The following is an 18,904-nucleotide window of genomic DNA, read 5'->3' as shown; positions in this document are numbered from 1 at the left end:
ACGTTAAAGTTAGACATCGATCCAACGCAGGTAACTCGTTCCGGGCTCAATGGTCCCAGCTCGATCCTATCCCCGTCATTCTCGAACCTGACCAACATAGATAGCCTATATTTCCCAGCCAAGGGTATTGTCGATGCAGCGGACGATCGCAGGGTATCAACAGACTGATAACGCATTGTACTAGTATTGCTATATGACTTAACCTGAGGTCGAGGTTGAAGCCGTATAGACGAGACCTCGGATGGGAAGGCAGACTACAAGAACGCATTAACCACGATGACAGAGAAGAGTACCGGCATCCAAGAATCATACAATTTCGAAGAAACGCACAAGGAATTCCGGGGGTTGGGAAAGATGGTCACGGATCTGGGAGTCCGAGACGAAGCAGGATTTCAAAAGCATACCAGTCGTCCAAGAGAACAGAGGACATCGCTAGGTCGCACTAGGTCCTGGCTGGCATGGCTGGTCAGCAAAATAATATAACGATCACCGACAAACCCCTCAGAGATCTGTCTCTTGGGGTTTGTGTCTCACGTCATAAGCTTCCGTAATCACGTGACATGCGGCAGGCCCATCAGGGCGGGACGGTGTCGACCTTGATCCGGGTTGCTTGCCGAGATTCGAGATGATGGTACTTCTCTAAGATCACACAAGGACAACTTCAGCAAGAACAATACTTCCCTTTGGGTCATAACGAGCGAAAAGAACTACATTCAAGTTGCGCCGTCATGTCAACTCCGAATGAGATAGACCCACTGGAGCCGTCTTTCTGGAACGAAGGCAGGAAGATGCTAGGGGCCAAAGGGTCTCACCTTTATGGCACCAAGGGACCGCACAAAGAGTGTTTCGCGAGAATCACTGCGATTCTTACCCAGATCGTAAAGCTCCCAAACGAGTCTCTTCTCCAGGTCCTCAGGTCATGCATCAATCCGATGCAGAACTCTCACCCGCTTGATGTCGCTCTTGGCGACCTTCCTGAGGTCTGGAAAGCGGTGATGCCACCAAAGGACAGCAAACCTACAAACCCGAAGTTTTGGCAACGAGTTCGCTCTCATATCTGTTACGAGCTTTGGGGAAATATGATTCTGAGGGGCCTTTCAGAACAAGTACGCGGTAAGCAAGATCGAACACTCGGCCGTGGTTTCGATATGACACTCACAGAACTCTATTTAATTCGATATAGAGACAAATCATCCTTTCACTGCCGCGTTGCAAGGTATTTGGCGGGACAACCTCAATCAATGGGTTGAGATAGTCAAAAATACTAGGAGTAAACGGGAATCCAAGCTCTGCCAATTGAACAATGCTCGAGGCGAGGACGAAGCCGAGCTATGGGAAACCTCTATCCCCGCTCTTATAGCACCGACCGGTGGGCTGGATGCACTCGGGACAAGCAAGATCCAGTCGTTGCTTCAGTTGAGAGAGAAGTTGGGATCAGGTCAGCGGGTGTACGAGCATCTGAAGCAAGCTCTTGACGACTCTCCGCAGCAGATCAAGCGGAACGTCGCAGGGGAATCATCGGATGACACCACGGAACCGGATCGCAAGAAGAAGACGAAGCGAGGTCATCTCACCGTGCTCGAACTGAGCAAACTCATCGAGCCGGAGCAGCTCCCTTCATCGACAACTTTGCCGCCTTCACCTGACCAAGCGATCTCACCGCCTTTTGAACCGTTGTCACAATCGCCACCTCGTTCGTTGACGATCATACCGCATGACTTGGTTATCCCCGAGCCACATGACTCTCATCCTGCGGTGACTGGGCTCCTTGAAGATATACTGCCCGCGTCGTGCCATAGCAGCTGCTTCAGATCTTGGCCGCCGGAAGGGCCGTTCGAGAGCAGGGAAATCATGCCGATCTGGACCATATCAAAGGAATCGGTCTCGAAAGAATCGAATTTGCCCCAAGATCTTTTCGGAGCGGCATCAGACTTTCAGACCGTTCGACAAGATCTCCTGAAGCACTATGGTCAGCCGACCTTTTTCGTCTCCATTTGTAAGTTTGTCGGTTGCACCCTTGACGTCGTGTACATGCCAGGCAGCTGACAGAGGTGAAAACGCAGGGCACGCTTATAGATTGCACTGGCAGACTGTCAGGCGACCAAAATCTCTCCCTTTCAACGATGCGTGGATTCTGAGGCTGCCCATGAGCCGAGTCAAAGACTGGGGTCCGGAAGACGCACACCGTTCGCTCGTCTGCGAGATTGACCGGCGGATCCAACATGTCCGGCCGGACGATCAGCCTAGTCCAGGCCCCTGGAGCAAGGCGCTTGATGCGGTCGAGGCGGAGTGTACATATTAGGCTTGCCTGCAAGCCTGAAATAGTATCACACGGGACTAGAAGGTAAGGGTAAGGTAATGAATGTAATAACGGATGTAGTACAACTGGTACTACATTACAGTAAACACATAGGGGGTGTTCTAGATATACTCCGTACGGAACTCCCATCGGAGGTCCCTGTAAAACTACCCGACGCGGGTGTTTGGTACGCGTACCGCGGATGCCATAACAGGATCCCCCCCCAGGCCGAGATTCCAGATCGGCCAGCGCCGCTCGTGTTTCACGTAAGCGCCTTTGTTCTCTCCTTTCGTTCTTCCCACCGGTAAGCGTTCGTTGCTTACACACGTCTACCTGTTTCACAGGGATACCCGAATTTCGGGCCCGATGGGGCGCGTCTCGTTGTCGTTCTTTTCTTTGTCCTTGCGCGGACATCCGGATGGGCGCATGTCCGACTCATTGTTCGGGAGGTGTAAACAAAGGAGACCGTCGTTGATGTAGACGCCTATACCGCTGTTGCTGTACGATATCCTCTCTTCATATGCCCATATCCATAGCAATAGTATTGTTCTAGTTGCTCTCTTTGCTAGTATCGCAATTCTTCTTTTGTTTGGGCCGCCGCAGCAGCAAGGATGTAGGGTATAAAGGGGTTCGCATTCGTGTTTGCGAGGTGGGGAGTAAGTCGTAGGTGTCCTTCGCTACTACTCACTTTACCCCTCCTACGCTATCTACCCCCCGTCTACCTTTACGCCCTCTTCGATATGCCTGTCACTCCCAAGACTACCAAGAACCACGGCGACAAGCCGTACCAACCTTCGCCTTCGCGGTCGACCGCGAAACTCGAGCAAGACCGGCGTCGGGGTTTCGTTTACCCCAAAACTCAATCCGCCGGCGAGAGTGAGTGGTGTTTGTTTTTGCTGAGTCCGTCGGGGATAACATATCGGGCTATCTTCTAGAGGAACAAATCCACCAAGAGGAGTTGGGTCGTACCCACTTCAAGGCCGGTAACGCCTTCATCGAGCCTCTTGCGAAGGCGTGGCGGGAAGGGAACGTTGCCTCGTTCGATGGTATGATTATTATAGGCATCCGCGGTACACATGTCGTACACACGCGGGATGTAGGTTTTCACCTCGTACGGAGGTCCGTTCGGAGACTCTCTCGGAGACTCTCTCGGAGACCTATTAGGAGATGTGTTCGAAGATGTCTAACTAGCACCTTGTAGTAGTTAGACATCCGTTATTACAGTCATTACCCTACCCGTACCTTCTAGTCCCGTGTGTTACTATTCAGGTTTGCTGGCAAACCTTATAGAATAACGGATCACCCAAACACCCCGACTAGGAGACCCCGTATACGATGAATACGTTCACGCAGTGTTACGGACCGGATAGGGCTGTCCACCCCATCCCTGCGGATGCGATCCCGGTCTTGAGCGAAGACGGGAGCATGCAGATGATGGATGGACAAGGAAGGTTCATGTGGAGGAACCCAACTGGGGAGACGCTGGTAAACGACCAGTGCGTCTTTGCCCACCAGCAACCGGAGGTAGGTGCCACGGGGGTACCTACCGCTTCCACGCAGGCCGCACCGGCCAACAACATGGGGCAGACTCCCCCACAAATGCAGTCAACACCCCCAGCAGCTAACCCTGCTCCGGCCGCTGCGCCTCCTACCAGTCCGGACGTTTCCGCCCTGCTCTCCATGATGGCGAACATGCATAGCCAGATGATGGAGTTGGCGATGTCGAGGGACACTCGATCGGCGACGGCCACGGAGGAAGCGAGAGCGAAGCTGTTCAAGTTCGGTACGCCGGACAGGTTCGATGGCAGCAAGAAGGAGAAGGTTAGGGGATTCCTGGACCAATGCAACCGGGAGTTCCAAGTCAAGCCGGGGTTGTACACCGACCTTTACAAGATTATGTACGCGGAGTCGTACATGGATGGGCAGGCCCAGGCATGGGCAAGGGAGTACTCGTCGGGGCGAACTCAGGTCACCTGGCGGGAGTTCGAGGCGTTGCTCGTGGAGATGTACGGAGGGGGAAGGAACATCCTTGCTACGGAGAAGGAGTACTACTCTCTGAAGCAGGGCAACAAGAGCTTGAGTACGTACATCACCGAGTACAACGACCTCGCCGCCCTCCTCCCAAACCTCAACGAGTACGGCAAACGGTCGTTCTTCCGCGCCAACCTGAACCAGGCCTTTCAGGACGCTATTATCCCTATGCCCAACCAGGAGCATATGACGCTGGCGGAGTTCCAGATGGAATGTCGTCGGTACGAAGACCAAGCGGAAGCCCGTAGGCACACGTCTTCGGGTAACCGTGCCCACACGAGCGGAAATCGTTACGCAGGTAACCACGTCGCTCCCCGAAACCCTGTTGTGGTTAACACCACTGTTGCCCCTCCTGCGGTGGCCGCCACGTCGGGTGCTACGCCTATGGAGGTGGACGCTGCGAGGATGCCCGGCGGGAAACCCTGCTACAACTGCTGGCAGCCCGGCCACAGGAGTGCCCAGTGCAGCAACGCCAAGAGGTCTCCACCTGCTTGGTGGCAGGCTCGGCAACAGGCTGGTCGGATGCAGGTGGCTGCGACGTACATGCAACCTCCCGCCCAGAACCACCAGGCGTATTGGGACGAGGAGTTCGCTAAGCAGAACGGGGACGAGCCGTTGCTATGGACTCCGGGTGCTTAGGGTTTTCGTGATTGTCATTACTCATTGTTGTACCTTCGTCGGCCGGACCGACGAAGATGTTTATCACCATTCCTTTTTTTTACGAACTTAACGAGCCAACGACAATCAAGTTTGTCTTACGAAAACAATGAAGTACCACGACTCGCTTGGAGGCTCAATCGGAGACTCGTTCGGGGACACGTTCGGAGACTTTGCTGGAGAAATGAATCGCAACAAGAAAATAGCATAAAAATAAAAAGGGAGCCGACCCCCGAACGGCGACCAAACGAGACGTTACAAACACAAACAAAATCACGCTCCACCACCGTCGCCACCACCGTCACCGCCGCCATCGCCACCGCCATCGCCGCTCCCATCGCCACCATCACCCTCGTTGCGGTCCGCGGTGTGCTCGGTCGCGGTCCCCTCGCGCTGGGACCTGGCCCTGCTACCTCGTTGCGAGGGCTGCTTGTCCTGGGCGGGAGGGGGAGCGGCGTCCTTGGCGGGGGGCGGGTCGGCGGGGGGAGTACGGAACCGAAGGGGGTTGACGGCGGCGAGGCGGTCCCGGGCCCGTTCGTACTCCAAACGAGCGTCCTCAGCGACCTTGCTGGCGGCCTCGGCGTCAAGCCGCTTCTGGCGGGCCTCTTCGTCGGCCTTCTCGGCCGCGAGACGAGCGTCTCGTTCCCGCGCAGCCTAGGAGAACTTGGGTTAGCTCAAAACGCAAACGTAGAAAGAGAGTACTAACGATCTGGACCTCGGTCTCCTCCTCGTCCACATCCATGGCGTCCTCCTCGCCGGGCCACACGGGGAGAGGCTTGTACTGACCCTCGGCGAAATCGAAGGTGATCTTGCGGGCCTCTTCGAACCCTTCCCAACCGCGACGGGTGTTGGGGTCCAGGTGGTCCCACTCCTCCTTGTTGTCGGCGATGGCCTTGTAGAGAGCCCCGCGTTCGCTCATGACGGAGACCCCGGACCGACGGTTGAGTTGAGGTACAATCTGGATGTCGGATAGCATGCAAGAGGAGTCAGTGGAAGAAGAAGAAAAAGAAAAAGAATAGAAGAAAACAAACTCACAACCGTATCGAGGAGCCTCTCGATCTCGGTCGCGACCTCATCCCGAGTCCCCAAGGCCATCTTGTCGGCGCGCAACAAGACCAACCCCGCCCGAACTCGGGTCTCGGTATCCTCATCGTCGTCGAAGACGACAACCATCTCTCGGGGAACGGGGGCACAACCGAGCTTCTTCGGGGCGCACCGACCGCAGGACCTGGTGACGTTGCCGGCGGTGTGCGGCGGGTGGATAAGATGGCGGCAGAAAAAGAGACCCTCGACGCTGATCACGTCCCACCACGTGCCGTCTTCCGGGTTGTACGTCACAAAGTCGGCGGGAGTGACGCTCTTGAACTTGCCACCGTCGAAGCAACGTTGGCAACACCATTGCCAACCACCGGAGAATTGGGCCTGAAGATCAAAAATCAGATATCAAAGGAGGGTCAGTCGGAGACCCTCTCGGAGACCCTATCGGAGACACAAAAACAAAAGAATATCAAAGGCTTACCAGCAACCCATTCACGCCATCCACATCCCCTCTCATCCAAGCGGAGATTACCTCCGGCGGGACGGTTCCTCGGAATCGTTCTTTCGCCTTCTGTAAGGCGTTGACTTCGTTGACCTCGAAGCCCTCCCAGTTGTTACCGCGTATGTAGCCATACACGGCGTCGTTGACCCAGTCCGTGGCGGCCTTGCGCTTGCGAGCTTTCGAGGGAGTAGGGGGAGCGGAAGGAGGCATGGTACGAAAGGAAGGAAGGAAAGATACGGGAGATAGTAAGCTATAGGTTTGCTAAAGGAGAGAGGATACGTACGTCGAAAAACATCAAGTCGACAAACCCCCTCGGGGGTCTTATACCTTTCACATTTCGAGAACAAGACAAAAGAGACCTAGGTAGCAGCTACTAGGACAAAGCAAGAAGTCGTTACTTCGAACACGACAAAGAGAATACAGCGATATCGGTTAGAAAGGACGTCGATACATACGACATCACCTTTGTTTACATCAACGAACAATACCGCGGACAGGACCATGTTGCAATGTCCGCGGGGAAGACAATAGAAGATAGACGCGCGACGCGTCATCGTCGTCGGCTAGGCGTTTCAGACGGGTCGACGACACCGATAGACAATAGGTTCTTCATTGCAGCACCCACGGGCGCCGAGCAGTGTTTCAGAGAGAACCAGTGTACCTAGACGTACAAATCGAAGGTTCTAGACGATCTCCTCGGGGACAATAGAGCGGAGGCACGAGGAGAGTCGCGGGGGTACAGACACTGGACGTTTCGAGGGAACAAAGAACTTCAAGATGAAACGTCTACTCTAGCCTCGGACTACTCGGCTACTTTGGGCAATCTGGAATCTCGCCCTAAGGGGGGGATCCTATTATAGGCATCCGCGGTACACATGTCGTACACACGCGGGATGTAGGTTTTCACCTCGTACGGAGGTCCGTTCGGAGACTCTCTCGGAGACTCTCTCGGAGACCTATTAGGAGATGTGTTCGAAGATGTCTAACTAGCACCTTGTAGTAGTTAGACATCCGTTATTACAGTCATTACCCTACCCGTACCTTCTAGTCCCGTGTGTTACTATTCAGGTTTGCTGGCAAACCTTATAATGATGGTATGTTCTTTTTCTCTTTTCTATTCCCTCCATCGGGAACACGGTTTATCGACTCCGATTGTGCGTACGCAGGCCAACTTCCGTGGTGGTTGGAAGTGGTGTTGTCTTAACTGCTTCGGTTATGAGGACCGCTTCCACCTCTCCGCCGAAAACGACGTCCCCGGGTACACCGACAAGGACGGTAAGGGGTGGTACAACGTCATGGAGTTCAACGGCATGTTCGTCTGCCGCCACCCCGTCCCGGAGGCCGGGAAATCCACCAGCGGCGGGAGCTCCTGCTACTGTTGTCGCGGGACCAAGTTCAAGTGCGCCCCTTTGCCGTCCGCCTACATGACGGTTTTCGACAAGGACCACGGGGTCGTTACCCGGTACGAGGCAGCGTGCGAGGTCCTGACCATCCCCAACGTCCCTCACGAGGTCGCCATCGCCGTTGGGGACGAGTTGCAGCGGCTCATGAATCGCATGGTAAGTTGTTGTTCCGGTTTGGATCCCCGACGCAGGTACTTCTCGGAACTGATGTTTGTACCTTGCGTAGGTCCTCCCCTTACTCTCCAACAAGACCGATTGCTTGGTGGAGAACCGGTTCATCCCCGCCTGGCAAACGTACCGGGACGCGGAGATCCAGAAGCACAACGAGGAGTGGGCCAAGAGCCACCCCGACGCCGCCCGCAACGCCGATGGGAGCGTCACCATCCCCGAGGCCGACGAGTGGCCTCAAAAGGAACCTTACCGGCAGTTCCTCTTCCAGGGCCACGGCGAGGACATCGGGGAGCCCATCCCCGCGGCGCCCACGGAAGGTCCGGCGGGCGCTGCGTACGACGACGACGTTCTCCGCACCCCCACCCCCTCTCCCCCTCCCTCCCCGACTCCCAATCCCGCTTCCGATAAGAAGCAGAAGAAGAAGAAGAAGGAGAAGAAGGTTGTCGATGTCTCGGACGACGACGAGTGAGGGGTTTCCGGGTCTTTTGGAGTTTTGTCGTGTTTGTATTCTCCGGATTGTTTTACGTCGGGATCTCTTTTTCTCTTGTATTTCTGATATACCATAATAGAGTCCCGACTTCATCTTCTTCTCTCTATGTGCGTTTACTCCTCGCGAGGGACTTGTGCGTTTTACTCCTCGCCAGGGACTTGTGCGTTTACTCCTCGCGAGGGACTTGTTTCAGGTTGTGTTCTTCAGTAGTATGCGTTTACTCCTCGCGAGGGACATGTTTCGTATTGTACTTCTTGTACAGTTACCTTTTGATGGCGTATACTTTGGTGAGTGTATCTCTCGTAGCGACGGTGAAGTCGAGTGCTTGCAAAAGTGAATGGTGATAAAAACATCCCCGCCGGTCCTGCCGTGGGGGTACAACAAATGATGAGCCAATAACAACACAACCGTACGTCTAATCAGTCGGGGTCCAGAGCAAAGGCTGCTCTCCGTTCTGCCTAGCGAGCTCGGCCTCCCAACCTCCCTCCGGGACGGTCTCGACGGGCTGCACTCGGGCACCAGAGACGTTCGTCTGGCTGTTGTTCCTACCCTTGAACCAAGCAGGGGCAGGGACCCTCTGGTTGGGGCAGTTGACGGCCACATGGCCGTGTTGGAAACACCGGTAGCAGGGGTCGTTCCGCCTCATCCTGCCCGCGTCGAGTTCCATGGGAGCAGCGGTGGAAGCGTTGGCGGCGGGAGTAGGAGTCGCAACAGTGGTATTGACCACAACGGGGTTACGAGGAGCGGAGTGGTTGCTCGCTTGTCGGTTACCGCCGTGGTAGCGGTTTCCCGAGGACGCATGCCTCCTGACATCCGCCTGATCTTCGTACCGGCGGCATTCCATTTGGAATTCCGCCAAGGTCATTGTTTCTTGGCCCGGCATAGGGACGATAGCGTCTTGGAACGCTTGGTTCAGGTTGGACCTGAACAGCGTCCGGCGAACGTATTCGCAGACATTGGGGAGGAGGGCCAAGAGGTCGTTGTACTCGGTGATGTACGTCGCGAGGCTCTTGGTGCCCTGCCTCAGGTGATAAAGTTCTTTTTCGGTCGCGGCGATGTTTCGTCCTCCACCATAAGTGGAGATGAGCAGTTGTTCGAACTGCTCCCAGGTAGCCGGCACTCGGCCCGTGGAGTACTCCCGAGCCCAGTCGGCGGCCTGTCCTTCCATGTACGACTCCGCGTACATCATCTTCAGGCGGTCGGTAACGTAGACGCCCGGTTTGACCTCGAATTCCCGGTTGCATTGGTCCAGGAATCCTCGGACCTTCTCCTTCTTGCTGCCATCGAACTTGTCCGGCGTTCCAAACTTAAACAGTTTGGCCCGGGCCTCGTCTGAGGACGACCGCGACTCTCTTGCCCTCGCCAACTCCAGCACCTGGGCTTGCATGTTGGCCATCAATTGAAAGAGGCCATTCAAGTCCGGCGTGGCGGTGGCGGGAGCCAGGGTGGCTGCGGGGTTGCCCGCAGGAGAAGTTGGTACCACTTGTGGGGGGACCGTTCCCATGTTGTTGGCCGGCGTGGCCTGCGTTGGAGGTTGCTGATTGGCAAACACCCGCAACTCGTTTGCGGTGGTCTCCGTTCCGGAGTCCGTCGTTTGCAACCACAAGAACCTTCCCTCCCCATCTACCTGCTGGCTTTGTCCATCCTCGGACAGCACAGGCGAGATCCCTGGCGGGATTCCTTGGGGGGTCCCATCGGGACGAAAACACTGAGTGAACGAAGTGTTCATCGCGTAGGGAGTTCTAGTCGGGGTGAAGTTTGTAGATCCGTTATTCTATTAGGCTTGCCTGCAAGCCTGAAATAGTATCACACGGGACTAGAAGGTAAGGGTAAGGTAATGAATGTAATAACGGATGTAGTACAACTGGTACTACATTACAGTAAACACATAGGGGGTGTTCTAGATATACTCCATACGGAACTCCCATCGGAGGTCCCTGTAAAACTACCCGACGCGGGTGTTTGGTACGCGTACCGCGGATGCCATAACAGTACATCGGAATGGGCCAAGTACATCACCGACAGAATCTACAATCCCCATGACGCCAAATACTCCCTCGCCCAGAAGGGCAGCTTGGAACGTCTACCTGCAACAGAGGCGTACCTTTACACTGCTATACACAGAAAGGTATTGCTCGCCATCCAGACCTCGACTGGCTGGTCGCAACATATCTTGGAAGCAGGTAATAGCGTTCTGATCCCGCCCAATCGGAGCGCCATCCTCTTCCATCTCACGGCGGCAACCTTGCTTTTACGCAAGCCCATGCATCAGTCGGTCTTCTGTGCGGCCGCTGGGGCTCATTGGACATCCAGGGATTGGGGTGGGATCGCCAGAGTTGAAGAGTGCGACGCCTCCCTGAATGCACGGTATCTTTCGTTTTGGATATCTTTGGGAAGGCAACGAACTGGTGCGTGACATCCCCCTTTATGAATCTCAGTCACGAGAGGTTAATCTGTCCACATTTCCCAGATCTGAACTTCGTGAAGCTGTTCCGCCCTCTCGTCGGCCTTAGATCCGCAGTGCCTCAGCTCCCGCACCTCGACAACGCCTGGAAGCAGTGTAACGATTGGAAAGAGCAGATATTTGAAGCTCTGGAACGGAGGGACCTGCAGCTCCAGCTGGAGAGCTTGGAGAACGAGCGTGGAAGAGCCGAGTCGAGGGCGTAAAAGAACCGAGTCAAGGGCTTGACAGACCCCACCGCCGCAGAGTAGCCCACCCTTTGAGCGTGACATTGATTATTCCGTTCCATGACAAAACAAGATCTGCACGGGCACTGGAGGGCGATCATGATCGCCCGGATTCTAATCTGCTTCCGGATGCTGTTATAGCGGTCACGTGACGCGTCGGACGCGCCGTACGCGACTCCCGCCGGGGGTACTTTTCGGTATTATTGTTTTGATGTAGAACTAGTACCTCTGTAATAGCTCTACATCCGTTATTACATTTAGATGTCTACCCATACCTTGCCTCATTCCTGCGTCCCGTCAGCCTGCCCAGGGGGACCCCCGTCGGGGGTCGCTCCCGGGCCTTACACATATCGAGGCGTTCAATCGGATCTATAAGAGCAAGGCACCAGCCGTCAGCAACAACAACGGTAAGTGACCGCTGAGAGATTGCATCGACCCTGCCAGAAGCTCACCGACTAAGGTTTGGCTGCCTATCCAAATCCAGTCTCACACGAGCCTCCTGCCGGCTGAGCCGTTCCGAATGCCTGCCCCTACTTTCCAGAGCCTGGTTACCTAGAAGAATCTCCTTAGCGATGGATGTTCACGGAAACCTGGCTGGAGGCTCACCCGGAATTGTATGATCTGATCGTCCCGGTCCATACTCCGACGGCTCCCAGAGCCCGATAACACGGATAGAGGGCAAGAGTTAGCTAGCGACGTCACAAAGCAAAGACATGAGCTGACTCTCCTGACCTTCTTGTATCTGCTTTTTATTGATGGCTGAGGGTTCTGGCGAGTAAGACAGCCACATCGTAGTGCCGTCCGTCTACTGCTCACAAACGAAAGCCAAACAAGAGCGACAGCGGAGGTACTCATTGTTCATCCCGTTATCCAGTCACGACAGGAATGCGCTGGTACATTTTAAGTCTGATCGAAAAAGGGTGAGCGATAGATTATACTTTGTAAGTGTATCGTGGTAAGTATGAGCTGTTGACATGGAAAGTTGTCGTTCCGATGAGACGAGAGAAGCAATAGAGCAAGAAGACAGTAACCCTTGATTTGTATAGCGGTAAATCGTTAACTGACCGTGTCACAAAGCAGCAGCAGCAGCAGACAAGTCGGACTCTCCATTGTAGGCTGTGCTTCTCTTCTCGTACGCCAGGGAAAGTGAGCAAAGTAATAACTTTGTTGAGAAGGATGATGCCAGGAGACGGTCGACCGATGCGAGTCCAGGGGAGAGGATCAGAGATCGCCGACGGCAAAGCTTACGTAAGAACAGGCGGTTACGGCAATTCGGGGCTGACCGATCATGGAGCTCGCCGCTAGCGCCTGCAATACAAGCATTGTACTCGGCTCAGAAACGCGCAGCTGGCTCCTTGTCTTGCCTTCTTATATTTGATGTGCTTGCATTGTGTTTCGTATCGCTCTGCCTTGCCGTGTCGTGGTACTTCAGGACTGTCCATGAATACATCCGCATATGCATCCGTGTCGCTAGTAAAAAAAGACAAGTCGAGATGTCGATGGACAACAAATGACGTGGGCGTAAAAAAATAAATAGGTAGACAACACCTAAATCTTGATGCCGGACGAGGATTCCGGTTTATAGATCGTAGGCGAGATCGTGGCGAGCGACGAGGTGATATGGACGAGAGGTTTGTTCTGGATGTTGTAGACGGGATGTTCCGTAGGCGAGGTTGTGGACAAGAGGTGTCATGGGGCAAGGATGAAGGCGTGGGTGTCACGGGCGAGAGGGTCTGTAGATGTGGGACGACGATAACCCGTGTTCCAAGGCGACGACATTGATGACCAACCCCGAAAGCTCTCATCGACCAGCACGCCATCCACCCAATTCGCCTACACCTTGCCAGGTGTACAACGCTCGACGTGCCAGGTCGATCGTGCCTGTCATCTTTGCCATCACCTTGACGACCTTGTCTTCCCTTGCGACACGGACGCCCTTGGGCTCTGGCCTGTTGGTAAGCGTGTGCAGACAGCTGTCGATCTGAGTGGCAAAGATCAGCGATTCCAAGGTCTTGTCGGAACTGGTACGACGCCAGAGCGATCATCATACACCCTAGGTAGACCTTGATGATGGGATCTGACCCTTCCGAGGATGCCCGCAAACTGACGTCGATTGAACCGAGAGCGCGATAGTTTATAAAGTGAAATCCGCGGCACAATGTTGACTCTGCCGTATAGACAGAGTGGGCGGTGTTGGGCAGCATCAGACTAGGAGTCAGACGAAAGACGAGTCCAGCTTTAGTGAAGCAGGCGTGGCATCAATCGATTCTTGCAAACTCACATCGATGTCCCCCGTTGAAGGCAGAGATGCGTTGCTGATTCTAGCTCTGCTATGGGTCGGGCTTCGGGATAGGTTGTCCAGACCTTGTATCCCGAGATGCACTCGACATAGGTCAGCCAGCCCGGAGGATCTGCGTGGACCTCTGTGATCGCGAAGGGAGACGTCAGGAGGTACCAGCCTTCTCTCTCCGCAAAGAGCTCCTCGAGCGGACGCATTTGGGGGCTCTTTGCCGACTTCAAGACGTGATCCTTGGCCGCGACCCCGTGATTCATCTGCCATGCTGAACCAAAGGAATCCGGTCGAGGCGACTCGGGAAGCTGTAGACAGTTGAGGCTGATGTAGGTGGTCGAAGAAGGCAAGGTGTGTCGACACGCTCGCATCAGCTCGCCAAAGGGGATGGGCCGAGTCTCTCCGGGTTTCTCCCATTCATCGAGAGAGGCGTCGTCTTCGTCTTCGTCATCGCTAGGCCTTTTCCAAACGCCGAGAGAGTGTTTATCCGTGACTAGACGTGAGTGTAGACTTGGGGCAGATCAGCCGGGGGGGTAAACAGCAAGAAGGACAAGGCCGTGTACTTGCCGTAACAATCAAGATCGTCATCGTCGTTTATTCCTTCAAGATACTTATCTACGACCTCGTCAAGATCGTCGCTAGCACCCTGAACTGTCGCTTGTTTCACATATAGACAGCCTGTCGACGTGGTGATCCGTCTGTAGAGTTCAGCTAGCTCGTCCCTGTTTTTGTCGATGGATTTGACAACGGCCACCATGACCTGGTCGTCCGATGGTTCGGCCGGAGAGAGGCGAAGGATGTGACGAAGGACTAGATCGAAGGTCGATCCCAACCCCGAAGGATGCTTCAGGGGTACTTCTAGTCGTGATCGACCTCCCGGCATAGGAGCCAGATGAACGGCAGTGAGCTCGGCCGAGTCCTGCTGTTGTTTGCCGATCTTTTGCCGCTTGTTTGGCCGACGCGTAGCCAGGCAGCGAGAGCATCGACGTTCTTCCTGGTGGGTAGCCAAGTCCTTGCAGCGGAAGCGATGTCGCTTCCCATCGATGGTGATCCTGCGGCTTTGTTTGTTACACTGGCAAGCGTCGCACAACGGCGTCTGGCTCCAACGATCATCCGGTTCGTCATCCAGAGGCAGGACCTGATGTCCGCAGTGATTGCAGGCAACGACCGATGATTCGTCCATGTTGTGATTGATTAGGGGCTCAATGTCGTCGATTGCGATGGTCGTCGACATGCAAGCATGGCTACATCAAGGACCCTCGATCCTGGCCACGCATGGGTCGTCCTGGCCGCGCTCGGACTCGATCGTGGCCACGCACGCGGGTCGACTTGGCCATGCGCGGCCATCATCGCGGCCATCATCCTGGTCATTCTGGCGACGCACAGAAGGACCTTTCACAAGTAGACAGAATACGTTGTTCTGGACTTTCGAAATCAGATGAGCTGCTCACACAGATAAGTAATGCCCGATAGACGACCCTCAACGTCATTGCGGAATTCATTGGTGGAGCCTGGGTCGCCGGTAACGCCCTCGCGATGAATTACTTCAAGTCGGTGAGTGAATCGTTCAGCATGATTGAATAGCTCTCTCATTCATCTGCCTTGAACGAATTTCAGTTCCGCTATATAACAACCAGCCATGCTTTGAAATTCTCCAAAGATCTCAAATTAGCGCATTACGCAAAGATCAACCATTCTGCATGCAGATCGCTGCCACACTCGTCTCGACTTTTGTCTGCACCGCCCTGATAAACGCTGGGCGTCTATTCAGTTAGCCCTATATAATTCTGGGAAAATGCGCGAGCCGGTACTGACCGTTGACATAGAATGGATTCTTGTGTGAATACGTCCTAAATCCATATCCTACCACTTCCATTACACAGCCGAGCGTCCAGAGAGCTTTGTTGAATGCAATATACGCGTCGCCCTTTTGCCGACGTCCAGCTTCCAGACGACTCCCTCTCGCATCATGGACCTAGCTAGTCCATCATCATCATCATCATCATCATCATCATCATCTGTCTTACCTTCCGCTTGATACTGACTCGAGAACCGCTATCGAAGGCCATCGATATCCATACTCGAGAGGAGGCCAAACGTGGACGAGGCAATGTCATCGAAAGTTTCTCACAGGTCACCCGAAACGTAGCTGGTCATGAAACTCCTAGTGTACAAGCCTATTGACCGACGCATGTCTTCTCAATCTTTCAACAATTCAATGAGATGCCTTGGAGTAGTCAACGTATATCGATCCATCTATCATCCAAATCCTGGCGCACCGACTCATCTCAATCCCGAAGCTGATCCAATCTTGCCATGACGATCATATCCCAAACATCACAGTTGCGCCGATTTCTTGGACAATGTATGACGACGAGACTCGTATCACCAGTGGGGATGCGGTCTCCCCAAAAGATTGTGGAGGGAGGACTTCCTCCCAATAGCCTATCATCGGTCTCTGGCCGGATACCGGCTCGAGGCAGAATCGTCTCAAGCTTTAAAATTGCAAGCTGCGACCGAATCAACAGCGAACCGCCTCCTCGGCTCGAATTCTGGCTGGCGAGCATAGCGTTGATGGTTGATGGTGACGGAGACGCTATCGTCGGAATACTGTCCCGGAATGTTTGACGGTCGCGTCGCATCCTGATGAGCTGGATCGAGGAGCCAGAGCGGTTCGGCCGCATCATTTGCCATGCAAGTGACGTGCGTGTCCTTGACTGAACCAGGCGACGGGTTGAATAACAAGGTGTCAACGTATTCTTTGGTAAAGTCGCAATGCTGAACATCCCGGTTGTCGTCCACGATCGACGTGAAGTCCATGTTGGAGAGGCTCGCGGCATCTCCTTGCAACGACATGAACTTGGCATGTTCGATCATCTGATGCATGACCTCGTCCAACGAACGCTCATGATCCTGACTATCGACCGACTCGATGTACGCTTCGGCAAAGCGAGAAGGTCCGGCGATTCGATGAAAAACGTCGTTGAGCAAACGATCACCATCTTGGTGGTAGATCAACTCGTTGTGTTTGTAGTCGTCACGGTCCATGAAATTGTGAGGGTTCGGAATGATCTGGGGAGGTTCATCGGCGATCTTGACGTCGTAACGTTTGGCTCGGCCCTTTCCCTTATCTATTTGGAACGGGTCGGGTCGTGCGTTAGCTCAGCAAGGTACTGTTATAGCGGTCACGTGACGCGTCGGACGCGCCGTACGCGACTCCCGTATGCGACTCCCGTCGGGGGTACTTTTCGGTGTTGTTGTTTGGATGTAGAACTAGTACCTCTGTAATAGCCCTACATCCGTTATTACATTTAGATGTCTACTCGTACCTTGCCTCATTCCTGCGTCCCGTCAGCCTGTCCAGGGGGACCCCCATCGGGGGTCGCTCCCGGGCCTTACAGAATAACGGATCACCAAAGGATCCCGAATGGGGGAGTACAGGGAGGTAGCCGGATCCCCTTGCAGTTGGGTGCAAGCGGAATACCCAACGGCCCAGATAGCCACCTGACGTTGGTAGGAGTGTTCTACCCGGAAGGAGTGCCGGTCCAAGCACTCATGTTGTTGGATTCGGGAGCGACCGGGATGTTCATGGATCGGACATTTGCGTCGCTACATGGATTCGACGTGACGGATCTTGAGACGCCGCGGGTAGTGACGGTGATCGATGGTCGGGAGATCCAGGGAGGAAGGATCACCCAGAAGGCTTGTACGTTGGTACGTACGGGAGTGCACCTGGAACTGACCGAGTTCCACCTCACCGATTTGAGTGGATACCCGGTCGTACTAGGCATCCCTTGGCTGCGGAGACACAATCCGCATATCCAATGGGACTCCAACGCGGTGACGTTCGGGGATGTCTGCATCAGCACGGGATGTCTCAAGAGGCCCGAGACGGTGTATGCTCCGGACGAAGTAGAGGTGGAGACACGAGGGATCGACCCGTTCAAGAAGATGAAGGGGTCTATCACGGAGGATTTGGTCGTCGCACAAATGCAGACGACCCGGGAGGACGACGAGCGGGCGAGGCGCCCGGACCTGTGGGATTGGGACGTCAAACCTACAGACTCGTTCCAGGATGACCTGGACCCTCCCGAGTATATGGAGAAGCTGAGGGACATGGTACCGGAGAAGTACCATGAACATCTTGGAGCGTTCTCCAAGACGAAGGCAGATACACTGCCCCCGAAGCGATCGATCGACCACGCGATCGAACTCAAACCCGGTACGTCGCCGACGTATCAGAAGCTCTACAACCACTCCCAGCGGGAGAGTGAGGAGCTAAAGAAGTGGTTGAAGGAGAATCTGGAGAAGGGGTTCATCAGGCCGTCGAAGTCGCCCTGTTCGAGCCCGGTACTGTTTGTACCGAAGAAAGGCGGCGAGATGCGTATGTGCATCGATTACCGTCGCCTTAACGACATTACGGTGAAGGATAGGACGCCCCTACCCCTCATCTCAGAGACGCTAGACAGGTTGAAGGGCGCGAAGGTCTACACAAAGATGGACCTCCGAGGCGCGTACAACCTGCTACGCGTAAAAGAAGAAGACATTTGGAAGACCGCGTTTACTACACGTTTCGGTCTGTTCGAATGTTTGGTCATGCCGTTCGGCCTGACCAACGCCCCCGCTACCTTTCAGCGGTGGATGAACGAGGTCTTCCAAGACCTTTTGGATGTGTGCGTCGTCGTTTACCTCGACGACATACTTATTTACTCCTCCGACCAGGAGACCCACGACGGTCAGGTCAAGGAGGTTATGAAGAGGCTGCAGGCGAATGGCCTGTATGCGAAAGCGGAGAAGTGTGAGTTCGATACGGTGGCTACCGAATTCTTGGGGTACGATATCGCCCCGACGGGGGTCAGTATGAACCCCTCCAAGGTCAAGTCCGTTCTGGACTGGGCTCCCCCGAAGAACATTCGGGAACTGCAGTCCTTCTTAGGATTTGCAAACTACTATCGAAGGTTCATTCAGAACTACTCCAAGAAGATTCAGGGAATGACGGCCCTGACGAAGAAAGGGGTGAAGTACTCCTGGACGGCAGCCGCTGACGCTGCGTTCCGGGAATTGAAGGAGTCCTTCACCCAGGCGCCTATATTGGCGCACTACAATGAGGAGCGCCAGGTGGTGCTCGAGACCGACGCTTCCTCTGGGGCGATCGGCGCGGTGATGTCCCAGGTAGGGGACGATGGGAAGCTCCACCTGGTAGCGTTCATGTCGAAGAGTCTGACGCCCGCCGAGAGGAACTACGATGTGCACGACAGGGAACTGTTGGCCATCGTTTATTGCAGTCGGATATGGCGACATTATCTCGACAACAGGTACCCCGTTCGGATCCTGA

General features: G+C 54.6%; 4 protein-coding genes across 4 annotated transcripts; 2 read left to right on the top strand and 2 right to left on the bottom strand.

Annotated features, from left to right (window-relative positions):
- Window positions 1-728: 728 nt before the first annotated feature.
- Window positions 729-2,754, top strand: HD553DRAFT_325493 (uncharacterized protein; the record flags this gene model as incomplete). Its single annotated transcript, XM_046181625.1, has 7 exons — window positions 729-1,113; window positions 1,184-1,755; window positions 1,800-1,996; window positions 2,077-2,291; window positions 2,326-2,344; window positions 2,403-2,565; window positions 2,644-2,754. The coding sequence occupies 7 exons, from the start codon at window positions 729-731 to the stop codon at window positions 2,752-2,754; spliced, it is 1,662 nt and encodes a 553-aa protein (XP_046034726.1).
- A 7,674-nt stretch (window positions 2,755-10,428) lies between these two features.
- HD553DRAFT_344187 (uncharacterized protein) lies at window positions 10,429-11,258 on the top strand (the record flags this gene model as incomplete). The annotated part of the gene is made up of 2 exons (XM_046182959.1): window positions 10,429-10,999; window positions 11,062-11,258. 2 exons carry the CDS (start codon window positions 10,429-10,431, stop codon window positions 11,256-11,258), a joined length of 768 nt encoding a protein of 255 aa, XP_046034725.1.
- Window positions 11,259-11,638: 380 nt separating this feature from the next.
- On the bottom strand, window positions 11,639-12,389 carry HD553DRAFT_325492 (uncharacterized protein; the record flags this gene model as incomplete). The annotated part of the gene is made up of 5 exons (XM_046181624.1): window positions 11,639-11,648; window positions 11,732-11,823; window positions 11,886-11,968; window positions 12,003-12,084; window positions 12,345-12,389. 5 exons carry the CDS (start codon window positions 12,387-12,389, stop codon window positions 11,639-11,641), a joined length of 312 nt encoding a protein of 103 aa, XP_046034724.1.
- A 691-nt stretch (window positions 12,390-13,080) lies between these two features.
- HD553DRAFT_325491 (uncharacterized protein) lies at window positions 13,081-16,617 on the bottom strand (the record flags this gene model as incomplete). Its single annotated transcript, XM_046181623.1, has 9 exons — window positions 13,081-13,300; window positions 13,362-13,487; window positions 13,561-14,028; window positions 14,133-14,813; window positions 14,889-14,961; window positions 15,021-15,113; window positions 15,385-15,544; window positions 15,597-15,624; window positions 16,103-16,617. The coding sequence occupies 9 exons, from the start codon at window positions 16,615-16,617 to the stop codon at window positions 13,081-13,083; spliced, it is 2,364 nt and encodes a 787-aa protein (XP_046034723.1).
- Between the last annotated feature and the right edge of the window lie 2,287 nt (window positions 16,618-18,904).

Source organism: Filobasidium floriforme (genome assembly GCF_021052385.1).
Source record: "Filobasidium floriforme strain CBS 6241 chromosome Unknown HD553scaffold_18, whole genome shotgun sequence".
NCBI lineage: Eukaryota > Fungi > Basidiomycota > Tremellomycetes > Filobasidiales > Filobasidiaceae > Filobasidium > Filobasidium floriforme.
Note: the sequence above shows the minus strand (reverse complement) of the source record. Positions and strands in the feature narration are given on the sequence as shown.